Below are 18,208 nucleotides of genomic sequence, written 5' to 3'. Positions count from 1 at the left end.
GAAAAAAACGGGTTTTTAAAACTTAATTAAAACAATTTGTTAGAAAATTAAAACAGGTTAGCGACTAAAACGGTAGTCCTAATTTTCTAAAAAAAATCAAAATATTTTCAAAAGAGCCGGTGCGTATGCACGGGCCTACAAGCTAGTCTTAATATTAAAACTCCCATAAAGGGTATTTTTCGAGCTCTATTAAAATTCCACGTCATCTCCTATTAAAACGGGAATTTCTCTCCTATTTGAAAAACGGGAATATTTTTTTACAATGAGAATTCTTCTCCTATTATAACTGGAATTCCTTTCCTATTAAAACAAATTCTAGCATTTTTAATTAAAGTGGGAATCATTCTCCTATTAAAATGGGAATTCCTCCCCTATTGAAAAGGGAAAATCTAGCATATCTAATTAAAACAAGAATTATTCTCCTATTAAAACATGATCTCTCTCCTAATTGAAAAAACGGGTTTTTAAAACTTAATTTAAAACAATTTGTTAGAAAATTAAAAAGGGAATCATTTTCCTATTAAAATGGGAATTCCTTCCCTATTGAAAAGAGAAAATCTAGCATATCTAATTAAAACGAAAATTATTCTCCTATTAAAATAGGATCTCTCTCCCAATTGAAAAAATGGGTTTTTAAAATTTAATTAAAATTTAATTTAAAACAATTTGTTAGAAAATTAAAACGGGTTAGCGACTAAAATGGTAGTCCCATTTTTAAAAAAAAAATCTAAATGTTTTCAAAAGAGCCGGTGCGTATGCACGGGCCTACATGCTAGTCCTTAGATATATATTATAGTTATACCCTCTTGGCTCTATTTTTCAAGGCTTCATAGAGTCTCAAACTTTTTGTAAACACTAATACTAATTACGAAAAAATAGAAATTTCAAATCCTTAAATATATATCCCATCTAGAGTTTCCCAGAGTCACCAATTTTTCCTAAACAATATATCTAATTACGGAAAAAAATAAAAAAATAAAAAATAAAAACTAAATTGCAAAAAATAATATTTTCAACCAAAAATGATTTTCTTAAAACCCTTACGCCACAAAGAATAGCTTCCACACTAATCTCAGATGAAATTTAATATAACAAAGTTTCTTTCTAGAAAATGATAATGAAACTATGAAAGAACAAAGGAAAAATGAATTGAGTTGCTTGAACATTTACTTTATGCATTTGTTAACCACACATGTGACTGGGAAAAAGGGAAAAAAAAGTAAACTAATCATAAAATAAAATAGTGTACACCAAAAACAAATAAAATTGTATTGTATGCACTATATATATGGGCCTAACAAATAAAGTTGGATCAATTTGAGGTGTCATCCACTGTAGGATTTATACATTTAGTCATAGTTAATTAAGGATTTCAAAAACCACATGTCACAATAATTACGACATATTCTAATTAAATTTATGAATTTTATAATTCCCAATTTTAGCGGAGTAACGAGATTCAGTTAAAACGAACGTTGGCTTAAATAGATTATATAACTATTGATTTAGTTAAAGTGGACATTGGGCTTAAATAAATTATATACCAAACCAAAACAAAATTATATGTGGAAAATTAAATTATACAAAAAATAACATCACAAAATATATAATAGCAAATTTAAAAAAAAAAAAAATAATAACAAATATTTTCAAATATATATAATACTGCATGAAACTAACGTCAAAGAACAATTAACGATAAACATAAAACTATATACGAATGCATCGAACTAATCTCAAATAATATTTAACGGGAAATCAGAAATTAGATGCAATGCAAACATTAAACTAATCTTAAAAATTAATTAATAGACAATCAGAATATTGATACAACTGCATTAAACTAACCTTAAAGAATAATTAATGGGAAATCAAAACTTGGATACAAATACATTGAACTAACACCAAAAAATAATTATCGAAAAATCGGGAACTGGATGCAAATACATTGAACTAACTCTCAGATATTCAATTAACGGGAAATCGGAAATTGGATGCAACTGTATTGAACTAACTTTAAAAAAAAACTATAAATTGGAAACAGGATGCAAATGCTTGAAACTAATATTTAAAAATAATTAACGAGAAATCGAAAACCAGATTCAACTACACTAAACTAATTTCAAAAAATAAATTGGATGCAAATGCATTGAACTAACCTCAAGGAATAATTAACAGAAAATCGGGAACTGAATACAAATTTATTGAACTAACCTCAAACAATAATTAACGGGAAATCAGAAACTAGATGCAAATACAACCTCATCGAATAATAAACGAGAAATCGAAAACTGGATGCAAATGCATTGAACTGAGCTTGAAGAATAATTAGTAGGAAATTGGAAATTAGATGCAAATGCATTAAACTAACTGCAAAGAATAATTAACAAAAAATCGGAAACTGGATGCAACTGTATTGAACTAACCTCAAAAAATAAATAACATAAAATCAGAAATTTGATGCAAATGCATTGAACTAATCTCAAAATATAGTTATGTTATATGTTGTGGGAATGTCTCGATAAGTATAGTTTTGCATTTAAAATGGTGTTTATCTTATCTTTTTTCGTATAATTGGGAACACCTTGCTATTCAAGTAACTTCAATATGAACTTCGTCTTATTAGACAATCTCACAAAACTTCAATCAAACTTCTATTATTAAATAACAAATGAAGTTGAAGGGTTTTTATTAATGGCGAGTTATTTTTTTTTAATAGAGAGTACGTGGGGTTTTCATGTTATAAGAAATTTGGATGAGTGAGCAATATATAATATTTGTATATAATAGTTATGCATATATTTTTTAGAATAATTAATATGACAGGACCCGTTTGTAGATAATTTTTGAAGATCCCACATAGTGAGTCAGGTATATAATTTAAAGAATAATTAACGAGAAATCAGGAATTGGATAATCTTTGATGATCCCATATAGTAAATCAAGCATAATTTATTTTTATGTCATGTTTGCAAGGACACTATAGATGGATAAGTAGAAAGTTAGTATTACACACCACATTGGATAATTAAAAGAAAATCGAAAAGTGGATTCAAATACATTGAATTGAGCTCAAAGAGTAATAAACAGGAAATCGGAAACTTTATGCAAATGCAATAAACTAAACTCAAAAAGTAATTAACTAGAAATCGGAAACTAGATGCAACTGCATTAAACTAACGCCAGAAAATAACTAAAGGAAAATTAAAAATTGGATGCAAATCCTTGAAAAATATTTAACGAGAAATCGAAAACGGCATGCAAAAATGCTACAAATAAACCTCAAATAATAATTAACGGTGAATCAGAAACTGGATGCAAATAATGCATTGAACTAACCTCAAAATATAATTAACATGAAATCAAAAACCAAATGCAACTGCATTAAACTAACCTCATAAAATAATAATTGACGGGAAATCAGAAACTGGATGCAAATGCATTGAAATATAAATAACCTCAAATAATAGTTAACGGGAAATCAGAAACCGGATGAAATTGCATCGAACTAAACTCAAAGTATAAATAATCAAAAATCATAAACTAGATGCAGATGTATTGAACTAACATCAAAGAGTTATTAATGAGAAATCAGAAACTGGATGCAAATGCAATAAACTAATCTAAAAACTAATTAACGAATATAGAAACATAAAAAAAATGGATGCAAATGCACTGAACTAACCTCAATGAATAATTAACGGGAAATCATAAATTTGATGCAACTGCATTGAACAAACCTCAAAAAATAATTAACGAGAAATCAAAAACTTGCTGTAAGTGCATTAAACTCACCTCAAAAAACAATTAACGGGAAATCGAAAATTGGATGCAACTGTATTGAACTAACCTCAAAGAATAATTAACGAAAAATCGAAAACTGGATGCAACTGCATTAAACTAAAATCATATATTAACTAACAGGCTGGGAAATCATAAATTGGATGTAATATCCTTGATGAATATTTAACGGAAAATCATAAACTAGATGCAAATGCATTGAAATAACCTCAAAGAATAGTTAACTGGAAATCGAAAACCGGATGTAACTATATCGAACTACCCTCAAAGCATAAATAACCGGAAATTGGAAGCTAGATGTGAACTAACTTCGAAAAATAATTAACGGGAAATCAGAAACTGGATGCAGATGTATTAAACTAACCTCAAAGAGCAATTAACGAGAAATTGGAACATTGATGCAAATGCAATTAACTAATTTCAAAGAGTAATTAATGTAACATTGAAAACTATATGGAACTGCACTGAATTAACATTAATGAATAACTAACGGGAAATCGTAAACTTGGTGCAACTGCACTGAACTAACCTCAAAGAATAATTAACGGAAAATCAGAAACTTGATATAACTACATTGAATTAACCTCAAAGAATAATTAATGAGAAATCGAAAACTAAATCCAACTACATTGAACTAGCCTAAAAGAATAATTAACGTAAAATCGGAAACTTGATGCAAATGCATTGAACTAACCTCGAAACATAGTTATATTATATATATGGAGAATATAATATCTGAACAAGTATAGTTTGCATTTTAAGTAATGTTTATTATAATTATTTTATTATGATTGTGAATGACTTGCTATTTACGTAACTTCAATATCATCTTCGCCACATTGGACATTCTCACAAAATTTCAATCAAATTTCTATTATTAAACACAACAACAAAAATAAATCGATGGGTTTTACCAAAGTTTAGTGCTTTCTTTTGATAGAGAGTGATGTAAGAAATTTGAACAAGTGATTAATATAATTTACATATCTTATAGCTATGAATAGTTGCTAATATTTTTTAGAATAATTTAATATAACGACACCCGTTCGTAGGACAGGTTCGAAAGCTAGTTTTAATATTAAAGCTCCCACAAAGGGTATTTTTTGAGCTTTATTAAAATTTCACATAATCATCTCCTATTAAAACGGGAGTTCCTTTCCTATTTATTAGACACTTTTAATTAAAACGGGAATCAATTTCTTATTAAAACAGAAATTCCTCCTCTATTAGAAAAAAGAAATTCTAATACTTATAATTAAAATGAAAATCTTTTTCCTATTAAAACAATAATTTCCTTTCCTATTGAAAAGGAAAAATATAGCATATATAATTAAAATGAAAATTATTCTCCTATTAAAACGGAAATCATATTTCTAAATTAAGTAAACTATTAAAACGGGGTTAAAAAATGGGTTTATAAAACTTAATTAAAACAATTTGTTAGAAAATTAAAATGGGTTTTTAAAACTTAATTAAAACGATTTGTTATGAAATTACAATAGGTTAGCGACTAAAACGGGAATAACGATTTGTTAGAAAATTTCTATATGTATATAGTTATGGTTGTTGAATATATTTTCAAAAGAGCCCGTGTATGCACCTACTTTCTAGTTTAAGAACTTAAATGTGTTTAAAACAATTTTATTTATTTATTTTAAAATTGAAGTATGAGAGTGTTTTTATGAGTGTTCAAGAATGTGTTTTTTCGTTTGGGAAAATCAATAAAATTTTGCGAAGATAGCTAGCTGATAGCCTCACTGCTCTCTGTAGTCAGTCAGTAGTCAGCATTCAGCATTCAGCAAGTCACACCGGTAGAGTCTACCAATTTCTTCAAGACAATTTTAATGGCCCCCGAGATAAAAAAGCCCCAAGAAAAAAAACCATCAAAATCTGTGATAGTCAATTAGCCATCCATACCGAATATAAACGTTATTCCCACAGTACTGAATCGACGGTTATTCCAACTGCCAGGTCATCAATCCCGGACCAATGTTATTAACCAATATGCATGGAGCACATGACAGCCTAATTTTACAGAACATCCACACCGTCAAAACACTTCCGTTTCACTAAATTTAATCTCGCGGCTGAAGCCCATGCCAGCTCACCGATCCATGTGAAAGTTAATAACCAATCAGACGAACTTTGCTTTCTATAAATAAGAGACCAAACGCATCAGGTTTTCTCCATCTTGCAATTCTTCAAGACATCTCTATTTCATTCAACCCCAAAAATTCCCAACCCTCAAATCTCAAGTTTTCATTCCTTCAACAAAATTTCTAATGGCCCCAAGAGCAGAGAAGAAGCCCGCAGAGAAGAAGCCAGCAGCAGAGAAACCCACTGAAGAAAAGAAAGCTGAGAAAGCCCCAGCAGAGAAGAAACCCAAAGCCGGGAAGAAGCTCCCCAAAGAAGCCGGTGGAGCCGCATCCGCAGACAAGAAGAAGAAGAGGTCAAAGAAGAATGTGGAGACCTACAAGATCTACATCTTCAAGGTTCTTAAGCAAGTCCACCCTGATATTGGTATCTCCAGCAAGGCCATGGGTATCATGAACAGTTTCATTAATGATATCTTTGAGAAGCTGGCTCAGGAATCTTCAAGGCTCGCTCGTTACAACAAGAAACCGACCATCACTTCTCGGGAGATTCAAACTGCTGTTCGTCTCGTTCTTCCTGGTGAATTGGCTAAGCATGCTGTTTCTGAAGGCACCAAGGCGGTTACTAAGTTTACTAGTTCTTGAATAGATTTGTTTAGGGTTTGGTTGGAAGTTTAATTTCGTTGTATTAGGGTTATGTTAATTTGGGTGTTGTTAAAGTGAAGTAGTAGTGGTGATGTAATATAAGTTTTACTTTGAACTAATTAATGAAATGTTAGAATTTGTCTAAAATTCTTTGTTTTATTTCGTTTTTCGATTTGTTGTTAATATCATCTTTCAATTAATGTATAATCAAATCACAGTTGGTTTGGGGTAGTTTAGGCTGTTATTGTTATCCAAATGTGATATTGGTTCGCATCCTTTCAGATCTATGATTTCTTTGATTTGAATATCCACAAATTGGGAGGTTTTAAGTGGAATTTTTTTATGTTATTAACTGTTCTGGACTTCTGGTTTATGATCTTATGGATGATGTGGATATATACACATTAATATCAAAGATTTCAAAATGCCGCTGTTGGTCAATTTTGCCGCTAGTGTTTTGGGCCATTTTGAAATTTGAATTTCATTTTGGTTGTTTTGTGTTTTGAAAATTTTCATTATAAGGTCTGAAAACAATGAAAAGTATCAAATGTGAACTGTGAAGTGCGGAATAGAGTAATAGACCCCGAAGGTACAACGGTCCATGGTAAAAGTCGAAATTTGCTTTGAATCTGTCTGTTTAATCGAGTGACTGCTGCGCAGAGACATACTCAATGCGATTAATAGATATATATGAAATACTTTACTGTTGTTTACAAGGACTGCAATTGATCAAATGAATATCAAAATCTAAAGCTGAACTTGTTATAATCTTTTATATACAACTCTCGATATTCTGTTCTAGCTACTTTTTTGTCAAGGTCTCATTTTTGCCATTCTGCTTGAGCTCCAATCTGTGAAAACTCTTCCCCATAACACTTGTGAGTTATGAGTTAGGGACATTCGATACTTGAAACATTTCACCTCATTTAAATTGCTCATAGCTCACAGTCTAACCAATATCTCCAGGAACCAATAATCTTGGGTATGGAATATGGATAGGATTAGATACTAAATGATTTCATAGCCTTGCAAAAAAGATACATCAGTGTTCACATTACATGAGATGGCCGACTGCCATGTAGTAACTACCTACAATTGCAAAGGATGCAAGTCCGCTGCGTGCCATCCTTAACCCTATCCCACGAAATAAGATATTTCTATCTTTAGGGTGGATCCCTGAAACTCTCTCAACCCAATATCCTGGCTGTTTCCATTTCAGAAGCCTTCTTTCCATGGAGACGTACTGCAACCAAGTAGATAACACAAAATTTATTAAAGGGGAAAGGATAATTCGAGTTAGCAGCAACTACAGAAAACAAAGGGGAAGGACAATCTTATTTAAATTAACCATGTATAATATGTATCAACTTACCTTTGGGAGCACAATACACTGAGATCGACTTTTGGCTGTGTCGAAACAATGAGAAGCAGCAGCAGCTACTGAACCGGATACTCCAGCTGCAACACTGGCAGCCCAAGGTGACAGCATACCAATTTCTTCAACAGACCTGACCATCAAACACAACGGAAGATTATAATTGAAAACAATGTCTTTTTCAAAGCAGCATAGAAAGCATTTAACTGACATTTTATATGTGGGATGTGTGAGAATTAGTGCGTAATGTGAGTGTCAGGAATCCTTACTTACAACTGAACAGATCGTAAAAGCTATACAGTATGAAGATCCATAAAACAATAAGATGGGACAAATGATGATAGTGATGATGATGGTGGTAAGATGGAAGACGTGGACCCACTTCCACATATCTGGAACGTTTATGGGCTAAGCAAAATTACATTCTAAGAAAGGTAGGATGTGCTTCTCAGTTTGAAAGCAGTGGGAAGTATTACTGATGTAAAACACTGGCTAGCAAGAAACAGACAGAATGACTAAAAGAGTAAAATCATATCCTAAAAAGGTTCACATGTCAGTATGACACTGAGGGAAGTTTAGTTCCAAAAGCAAAGTAGGAAAGTAACAATCACCAAGGAAAACCAATATGCTAGATTAAGGATATAAGTAAGAGAACCTGGGTGGAGGGTCCATTCCAGCAGCCTTCCACTCAAGCATGGCTATGTGGAGGAATTGCCAGCTTGAAAAGAACATGCCACCAAAAACAGAATCCCGCACTACTCCTGATCTGAGACCTCTCCATAAGGTACGCCATCCTTCCAATGATATGATATCTGCAGTCCTTTTAACCTCATGAACAGAGGGCGGCTTTCCAGACCCAGTCATCATCCAGGGATACTCTTTCAGAGAACCAACCATATTCGGATGCTTTGTGGGCAGGCTAGACAAAAGGCCAACTGTGTTATCCAATGCCATCTTGTTAGCACTGTAGCCATGTAGTAATTTCGCAGTCACAGGTGAGGTGCATTTGTTTCTAAACGAAGCAGATGCTGATGGAGAAGAGGCAGAGGTCACCTGTGCACGAAGTTTTAAAAGTTCAAATGGAGTGCTTACAAAACCTTCCAAGGCACCAGCAGCAATGCCTGCCAAAAGAGCCTCAGAGACATACACATAGTTGTCCTCTCGTCCATCTGCATAATTATTGGAAAAAAGGCAGTGCGTTCACATCTATGGATGGGCGAAAAGGGAATGTAAGCTACTATTATCAGGTTATATAAGAGCAGAAAGACATCATATTGAATTAACGTATTTATTTGACCCATAACATCTAATCAGAAATAGATACACGTTTCTTTATTTAGTTGTACATCTAATCATCTGGTACTGCTAGCAGGGCGGCTCCTTTCACCTGAAGTTTCTTTGCCCACTAGAGCATGTGTATGTTGGTAGACCATAATGCAGACAAGATAAAAGTCATATAACTAGTCATTAGAGCAATAGAGCATACTAATCAGGGTCCAGATCAATAAAAACCTGAAAATCAGAATCAAACTGTCAATTGGAAATTAATGTCCTAAGAAAGACCATTTGCTATTCTGTGGGGTATTTGGATTGGGCAAAATCGTTGACACTTTGAAGGTGTTTCCGCATCTAAGCAGGAGCATATCATATTTATTAAGGCTTTATTATTTCAGTGGTCTAAGATTTTTAAAGAGTTTAGGAGTATCCCTTTTGAGTATTTTGTGGTGAGATGGGATAGGCTTTTGTATTTAGAAGTAAAATAATTTGTAGTTCTCGGGTTAGCCTCCTGTGGCTATGTTTTTTGTTTTATTTTGTTTCTTTGTAATAGTAGGCTTTCTCGGCCTACTTTTTTTTTTCACTTTTAATGAGATTTCAACTTTACCGAGCAAACAAAAAAAAAACAAAAAGCTACTCTGCGTTATATTTCAATTTAGACATGACAGCATTTGCATGATTTTTAAGTGCAGAACAATCTTGAACCATTTCGTAACTTAGTAGAGACATCAGACATACAATAGTCAGACTGTGTTTGTTTACTCTGCAAATTTCCAGTAGTATCTAAGGCAGATTTGAACTAGAACATGAGGTGAGTCAAGGGCTGTGTAGGTGGTTCCGCCACCAAAATATCTACCTAACAGGATCAGTTCCAGAACTATTGCTGACATTTTAAAAGTGAAAAGCTCTATCTTAATTTTAATTTGCAAATGTTGGGAATTTGGTGGTGGAAACAACCTACCAAGTCACTGAATCACCCGTTATTTAGTTAAAATTTCAACTGGATAATAATCAAAGTCAACAAGCAGAGCGTATGTATATGCAACTTGTATTTTTAAAGGGATCAGACCAGAATATGAAAATTGTTATGAAATCCATGGGCTTATGTGGATGCCCACCATTGATATGTGTTATCCTAATCTTGGTATTTATCCTGATAACCTTCTATCTTGATGTTTATCCTGATCATCCTCTATTTTACTGTTTATCATGTTAATCCCTTATCTTAGTAAGGAGGTTACCTAGTTGTATATAAAGGTAACCTCCTCCCATTTAGTTTGAATCTCAAGAAATAAGAATTCTCTCTCTCTCTCTCTCTTTTATTGATTCAATCTACATGTTAAGTTAGTGTGGTGTTCTCTCCAAATCGGTTTAATTTCTAACACGCTATCAATCTATATAGTCTTTAGCTTTGGATTAAAGGTATGTTATTAAGAGATATTAGTGTACTGTGTATCACTGTCTCAAGTTTCATGTGTATCGGTATATGTCTGTTCCATCTATTTCATAACAGGTTCAATATTGTTGGTTAATTAAATGTTTTTGCTTTACCCTATAAGCTGATCATGACTTATCCTAAGGTGGAATGGGTCTTATATATGCATCTAAAAGATCCCATTGATCATTTGTAGATCTGATTAATTGTATGATTTTAGTGAATTTGTCTCATACTTTTTGGATGGTTAATGAGATCGTAATTACTAATTAAAGTAGGTGAGTTTTTAGGAAATTCTTGTTGTTGGTGCGTTATGATTTGCTTCCCCGACATTGAGTGTTCTCGGCCTATTCTCATCCATGTGGTGCTTTAGTACTTTTATATCGCACACTATGCATGATAAAAGTTACTTGTGTTAATGTTGAAGCTATTACATCCTAAATAAATCATCTGCAAATTTATTTAGTTTTTATCATTTTAAATATGATAATCTATGTAACCGCATCTCCATAAGTAATCCGTTTCTTCCATAGTTATGCATGATTGCCTTATGCTCTTTGATTGCTTGCCTCCCACTTATAAGTATCCCTTGGTTATTAAGAGGCCAGATATTGGTTAAAATAATTGGTGGTGGAATTGTTATAGAGGCAAAACTTATATTAATGATACCAAGTTCATACATCATTGTGCCCACACCTTAATATTTAAGTTTCCATCATTCCTTTAAAAGGTTATGGTCTGTTTGTACTAGTGGAAAGATGACTCATCATCATCTTTTGTTACCTAATAACTTTTAAAGGTCAAAGCCCAAATGTTTTATTGATTCAATCTACATGTTAAGTTAGTGTGGTGTTCTCTCCAAATCGGTTTAATTTCTAACAAAAATTCAATTATTAAATAAGTAGCTTCCAGTTATAAAACTCAATTTTACCTTTAACGGAACTAAGCAGAGATGAGATAAGCAAAAAATCCCAAAAAAAACAATATTGATCAAGCAAAAGATGTTTCTTTGAACTAATCAACTACTTTAAGTAAAAAACTAAGCATATGATTAAAAAAGGTGGAAAAGAGTTCTATTAGCCTCAGCTCCCAGTCTTAAAAGAAGTGTAATACCCAACAATTATGAGGGTAGATGTCTTATAAGATTATGAATGTCATTACTGTAATTCTGTTTGTGTCAAGCTACCATAATCAAATAAGTAAGTCCCAGCAGACCATTTTTTTAACTCAAAGAAGTGCCACGAGTGTACCCGTAAATCCTAATGACATGGTTGCTATTGATCAATGAACCCTCTGATATTCTCTTTTCAGATTTCCCATATTGAACTTTCCATGATCAATGATGAAGCTTAACATCCATATTGTTCTTTTACTCCTGATTTTTGTTGAAGTACAAAGGTTAGTCTTCACTCTTTAAGGTAGAAGATTTGAAAGAATATGGATGACGAATGTCTAGTTGGATCCTAGAATGGGATACCACTCTGAGTTTATAAACATCTCGATAGCATATTCTAAAGAGAATGAGAACATAACAAAGATGATATTCAAGAGAAGCATGTTTGAGTAGAACATAAAACGTGATCGCTTATATAAAAGAGAATGTGATTTTAAAAAGGATGGTGCTTGAAGTGTTAATGTTACAAGTACATGCTACTTGGGTTGAAAATTAGATAGGCATAAATCATAGATGAACTTCAACAGATTTTCACAAAATAAAGTCCATAAATAACTTTAACCTTAAAAAAGAAATCAAAGAACGAAAGAAAAAGAAACCGAAAGTAAAGCTCCTGGATATGTCAAAACAAAGACTTACCTTTGTAGAAAGCTGTTAAAAGTTCAAAGATTCCAAAACGAGCTCCGACACCAGAAATCCTTCCAAATGTTGACAACATAAAACCACTATATAATCCTACAAAAATAATAATGAGTGAAAATTTTGGAACACAAAATCACTAAACTATCCAACGGTTTATACTTAGGATGTTGTTGCAGTTAAAATCCAATAAATTGTTTTCCTAAGACCCTTGTCTTAACACAAATGACAACACCACCAAAGAACAAAATTTAAAGGGCATGGCTACCTAAGCTTTTTTTCCCCATATTTGCAGAATCATACCAACCTTTTCCAAATTCCAATTCTTTAAATTTATTGCACAATCTAATTTCCTAGCCACCACGTCAAGCACAGTCTGATGTGCCTCAATGCCTCATGATCAAGCATAGCATAATAGTCGGTTATTCCTTTATAATCATAGGCTCATAGCTAACTAGCATGGTTTTTCCATCAAACGATTACCCTCTAGCTGTTATCTTTGAGGCATAAAGCTAAAAATAAAAAATAAAAAATGAAGCTGAAAGCTTTAAAAGTTATCTACTCATGAAACTCCATTTGAATCTAGATTAAATTGTTCGGGCAAGTCACCTGAGTTCCCTGATAATGATCGGACTCTGTCCAGAAGTTTAGTAGCATCCAGCTTTTTGTTGGGAACTGCCCCCACCTATGTTAACAGATTAACTTTAATAAGACATCCTTTTCTACTTTGGACATATGATTGAAACACGCACAGGAAACTCAGACAAATATATAAAGACACAGAGAAAGATTGATAAGAGGATATAGTTAATAACCTGGACAAGAGTTTTGAGAGTGTCGAGTGGATGAGTGAGAGCAGAGCCAAGTGCAACAGAACCTGCAGCAGTGATGGCATGGGTTGCGAACATGTGATCGTTCAACAGGTCATTCATAATGGAGAGAACCTGATATTCATAAACAGATCGAAGATACTACTAATTAGCCAACCAATTCTTTTCACGCTTGAAAATTGAGTTAACTATAACTTGTGCTTAAGCTGAGCAGCATGTTGGACATGTATGTTTGAGAGGGACTATAGGTTTGATGATTTGGGGTTTACAAGGGTGTATTGATTACGCGCTCAGACGCACACACAAGTACAAAACACCATACATTGTTGTCGTATTCTGAAAGTGGGAAATGCACAGGATCACCATACGCAAAAAACAAACTTAAAATAATTCAAGCATTTTTTAATTGTCTAGCGAGTACGATAAACTCTATATTGATACCTCCACCACTCTTGTCAACACAATTCCTCCAAGCCACATACTTCTTTTTCTGCGCATCCCACCTATTTTTGAAAGCCTTTTGCTCAAGGTTCAAGTTAAACTTATCATTCAAGGTATCCCTCACGCGTTTCCAGCTAATAGGTTTTAGGGATGAACCTTGGTAACCCTCTTTCGTAACTTCTTCCAAACACAAGTCTAGGAAAGCTTGAGCTAATCCAGGGACACTGGTAAATACATGGCGAAACTTGGCCGCGCTACCCTCAGTGCCTCAATCACATTGTCGACATCAGCCATGATATGTCTAACGTAAACAAGCACGCACCATAAAAAAAAAAAACAACAACAACAACAACAGTTCATTATAGATTATTTCAGACAATTCTTACTTCATTCCTAACAACAGACAACCAGTATTGAATAGCACACAATGCAACAAACTATGTATTTAATGCTATCAATCTATTAAATGCATACTCTGCGCAACTCAATGATCGATCAAATTTATACAAATATCCCATCTTGTTTCCGTTCAATTAAATGCATACAATTCATATATCTTGTTTCCGATGGTAACAAACATACATGCTAGTTTTAAAACATTTAGCGCCTAAATCTTGCAAGAACAGTAACAAAAGAGTGTGAGTGGTAAGTTGAGAAATAGATTGATTGCATTACTAAATTTGAAATAGTTGATTGCATTAAGTTCAAGTACCTTGCAGTAGCGGCAAGCGCAAGCGCAAGCAACAGCAACGTGGAGATCGAGATTTGGTCAAGCTTCTGATTTTCAGGTGGATTGTGAGGGTGGAGAAGAAGAGAGAATGAGGGCAGGGGTAATGGAGGCAACTGGTGATGTGATGCCGAGAATTGAAGGTAAACTCACTGTGGATCAGCAGGAGCAATGGAGGCGACGGCTTAGGCAGTGAAAGCCAAAGAGTTTAGAAAGAAGAAGACAGAATGAGGGCTAGGGGCATTGGGCTTGGGGCGTTTGTGTCTTTTTACAGGTTACAAGGCTTACAGGATTGTACTGTAGGAGATCAAATTTTGGTACTTAAATAAATGCGTGTGTCAAGACACTATATAACATCCAAAACGGGTGCTAGTCCTATTTTATGGGTATTGCTATATACAGACCTCATATATCTCAAGGCAGACCCCATTTTAAAAAAAATTAATATCAGATATGTCCCAAATAATCTCTTAAGGCAGACTCCACTTAAAAAGTAAAAACACATAAATTTCAACTTTTGTCTTTTTACTCTCTCTCAAGAAACCTTCCTTAAACCCACACTTTTTTCCCCCACTCCTCTCATTTTCCAATCCAAATAAACTTAACCCACACATCTCTTCTTTCTCTACACATATTCATCTTCTTTTTCAAATTCTTTTGTTATATTTCTATTTACAACCCATCTTTTTGTTTTTCATTTTTTTTTTTGACATTGAGTGAAATGGAATGGGCATATGATGTTTTTAATGTGAAAAATGAACTATTTAATGAAGAGAAATTTCAATCAAGTGACCAAGACGGCGACCAAGACGAGATAACTCCATATACAACTATTGTTCATAATGATTCCAATATCAATTTATTATGAAATCATTATGAGGACGACTTGTACAAAATGTGATTACAAGTATTTATGCAAACTCAATCTATAAGGACGATCTCTTCCGTTTAATGGTTGATTTGAATAGTGAGTGTTGGGAAATGGGAATAGTCTTACGTTCGAGACGTCCCAGGCCAACTAACTTTCTAAGACTCTGGCCTAACCGAGCTTAATTTTATGAAGCATTAGACAGTCTAATTTGGCCGTCTCTTAGTTACTTTGATAGATATCCTATATTTTTCTTGTGACAAATTTTTAGCTAACATTATAATTTCTCAGAATGTTATAGGATCCTCTATCTGATCACAATGAGGTACCAATTGGTGCACTTCGGACTTCACAAAATTCAAATGCATCTTCGGAGGAGCACTACATAGATCAAACCTAACATTTTAACACCAACATGGTATGCATGGATGAATATATGTTTTGAAACTTACTTTTTTGATTTAATACCTTTTTACCCATGGATGAATGAATACTTAAATTGATTTATAGGTATTTGATAGTCGTCAAGATTTGATTGATTGGACACAACATAAAGGAAGTGAAGTGGGAGCTATTATCGTCACTGGGAAATCTCAAAATGCAATTGGTGGGAAGGCTCCTAGACTTATTTTGATATGTGAGCGTGGTGGTAAATTTCGATCTCATAAAAAGATAGAAGCAAACGAGAAGGCAGTGAGAAAGACTGGAACAAAAAAGATGAATTGTCCTTTTAAATTAAAAGCGTGTTTTGAACGTGGTAGTTTAGATAGATGGACACTAAGAGTTGATTGTGGTCGTCATAATCATGGGATGACAAAAACTATGGAAGGTCACTTATATGGGAAGGTTTAATAAGATGGAAATGATTCTTGTATCTGAGATGAGTAGAGTTGGAGTCAAACCAAAAGAGGTCATGAATGCTGTCAAAGCAAGAGATATATTAAACTCGTCCTCCATGAGACAAATGTATAACGTAAGACACAGAATTAGACTTGATGAAATGGAAAATAGAACATAGTTGCAAGAGTTGGGTAGATTGTTAAGGGAAAATGGATATGTGGAGTACAGTAAACATCAAGAAGGTAGCAATGAGGTTTGCGAATTGTTTTGGGCCCATCCGGGTTCGATCCAAATGGCTAAGACTTTTAACCAAAATTTTCTCATGGATTGTACGTATAGGACAAACAAGTATCATTTCAAGTTGTTAGAGATTGCAGGAGTGACATCGACTAATATGACTTTCACTGCATGTCATGTGTTGATGGAAAAGAAAAAAGATTATGACTATACTTGGGCATTGGAAAGGTTTCGAGAGATACTCATGCCTGAAGTTCCAGTGTTGATTGTGATTGATAGGGAGCTAGCTTTGAAGAATGCGGCCGATGTAGTCTTTCCAAATGCAAAGAAGCACTTGTGTCGATGGCACATTTCCCAATGTGTCTTGAAAATGGGAAAAAATATTCTCAATGACGAGCAAAACATAAATAAACTTTGTGCCATGTGGACTAATGTGGTAAAGTCAAAGACACAGGAGAGTTTTTTGAGAAAGTTTGCTTCTATAGAATTAGCTTTTAAAGATTATCCTGTGCTCATCCAATATTTGCGTAGAACATGGTTGCCTTACAAAGAAGCATTTGTTTCTCACTGGATAGACCAACAAAAGCACTATGGAAACACTACAACGATTAGGGTGGAAAGATTGCATACTCGACTGAAGTCGAGCTTGAAGGGAACATGCAAACATGATTTTCTTGGAATGTGGAAATTGATCCATCCAGTTATCAATATTGAGATGAGCGAAATTAGAGCCTATTTTGAGAGGAGTTTAACTAGATTTCAGCACGAGCACAATGGCGAGTTTTTAGTGAGCTCAGAGGATTTATTTCAAAGAGAGCTTTAGATTTGATTTTGGAAGAGATGAGACATATAGATGTCATTGGGGTAGATGATAGTGTTTTGCGACCACACTTTATGCGTACTTCACACGGTTTGCCGTGGTGCTGCATGAAACTAGTGATACTCAAACAAAAGGGTCGCGTAATACCTCTTTAAAATTGAAGAATTTTGGAAAAAGTTGTCTATTGAACCGAGAGCCGTGATCCTATTGGTGTTGATTACAAACCCGGCTATGGATTTATTTATTCAACGACTAGGATCGACTTCAAGACCAATGAGATCTATGATAAAGATGCTCATGGAACTTGCAACGCCTGAAAGTTCATCATTGGAGCCACCAAAGGAGGATGCTACACCAAAAGGTCGTCCTAAGGGCAGTACTAAGAAGAGGCCAGCAAAAGAAGAGTGGTTAACTACCCGAGATCTGTCATGGTTTGAGTACCCTCCGGATGCTCCACCCGTGACTCCACAATCTATAACGAAGCCCAAGGCCAAACCATTTGTTCCAAAGAGGAAGAAACCAAATTTTGATGTTGGTTGCTCCATTAATGAAATTGAACATCCTCCAGATGCTCTACCCGTGACTCCACAATCTATAACGAAGCCCAAGGCCAAACCATATGTTTCAAAGAGAAAGAAACAAAATGTTGATGTTGGTTGCTCCATTAATGAAATTGAACATCCTCCAGATGCTCCACCTGTGACTCTACAATCTATAATGAAGCCCAAGGCCAAACCATATGTTTCAAAGGGGAAGAAGAAACTGAGTTTTGATGTCAGTTGCTCCATTGCTCAATTTGGATATAAAATGTGTTTTTCGCGTGAATTGCTACAGTTTATTGTTGGTTTTAAAGACCCCGTCGGCGATGGAAATTGTGGTTTCAAGGCACTATGCTTGGCTTTGGGAAGAAAAGAAACCGACTGGTTTTGGATGAGACAAGAGTTATTAAGTGAGTTAATGTCAAATGAGGAATATTATGTGAGGATATTTTCCCAGGAAGCTGTTGAT

At 34.1% G+C, this 18,208-nt stretch overlaps 2 protein-coding genes and 1 pseudogene across 4 annotated transcripts; 2 read left to right on the top strand and 1 right to left on the bottom strand.

Annotated features, from left to right (window-relative positions):
* The first annotated feature begins 5,983 nt into the window (after positions 1-5,983).
* LOC147489878 (histone H2B.3 pseudogene) lies at positions 5,984-6,686 on the top strand (annotated as a pseudogene). The gene has a single exon (XR_015201654.1). The product of XR_015201654.1 is annotated as a histone H2B.3 pseudogene (transcript).
* Positions 6,687-7,540: 854 nt separating this feature from the next.
* Positions 7,541-14,636, bottom strand: LOC147489877 (Mitochondrial substrate carrier family protein). 2 transcript variants are annotated; one of them, XM_086572988.1, is made up of 8 exons: positions 14,421-14,611; positions 13,709-14,009; positions 13,253-13,381; positions 13,047-13,122; positions 12,438-12,533; positions 8,570-9,083; positions 7,912-8,047; positions 7,541-7,782 (listed from the first exon to the last, which is right to left on the bottom strand). In XM_086572988.1, the coding sequence occupies exons 2-8, from the start codon at positions 13,763-13,765 to the stop codon at positions 7,594-7,596; spliced, it is 1,197 nt and encodes a 398-aa protein (XP_086429114.1). In that variant the 5' UTR covers positions 13,766-14,009; positions 14,421-14,611; the 3' UTR covers positions 7,541-7,593. The 2 variants fall into 2 exon arrangements, with proteins under 2 accessions (XP_086429114.1, XP_086429115.1); XM_086572989.1 differs by lacking the exon at positions 13,709-14,009 and having other exon boundaries at positions 14,421-14,636.
* Positions 14,637-16,352: 1,716 nt separating this feature from the next.
* LOC147489876 (protein FAR1-RELATED SEQUENCE 5-like) lies at positions 16,353-17,203 on the top strand. The gene is made up of 2 exons (XM_086574758.1): positions 16,353-16,396; positions 16,483-17,203. Exons 1-2 carry the CDS (start codon positions 16,353-16,355, stop codon positions 17,201-17,203), a joined length of 765 nt encoding a protein of 254 aa, XP_086430884.1.
* The last annotated feature ends 1,005 nt before the right edge of the window (positions 17,204-18,208 follow it).

Source organism: Coptis chinensis, chromosome 7, assembly GCF_015680905.1.
Source record: "Coptis chinensis isolate HL-2020 chromosome 7, ASM1568090v1, whole genome shotgun sequence".
NCBI classification, from domain to species: domain Eukaryota; kingdom Viridiplantae; phylum Streptophyta; class Magnoliopsida; order Ranunculales; family Ranunculaceae; genus Coptis; species Coptis chinensis.
This window is presented reverse-complemented; position numbering and strand designations above follow the sequence as displayed.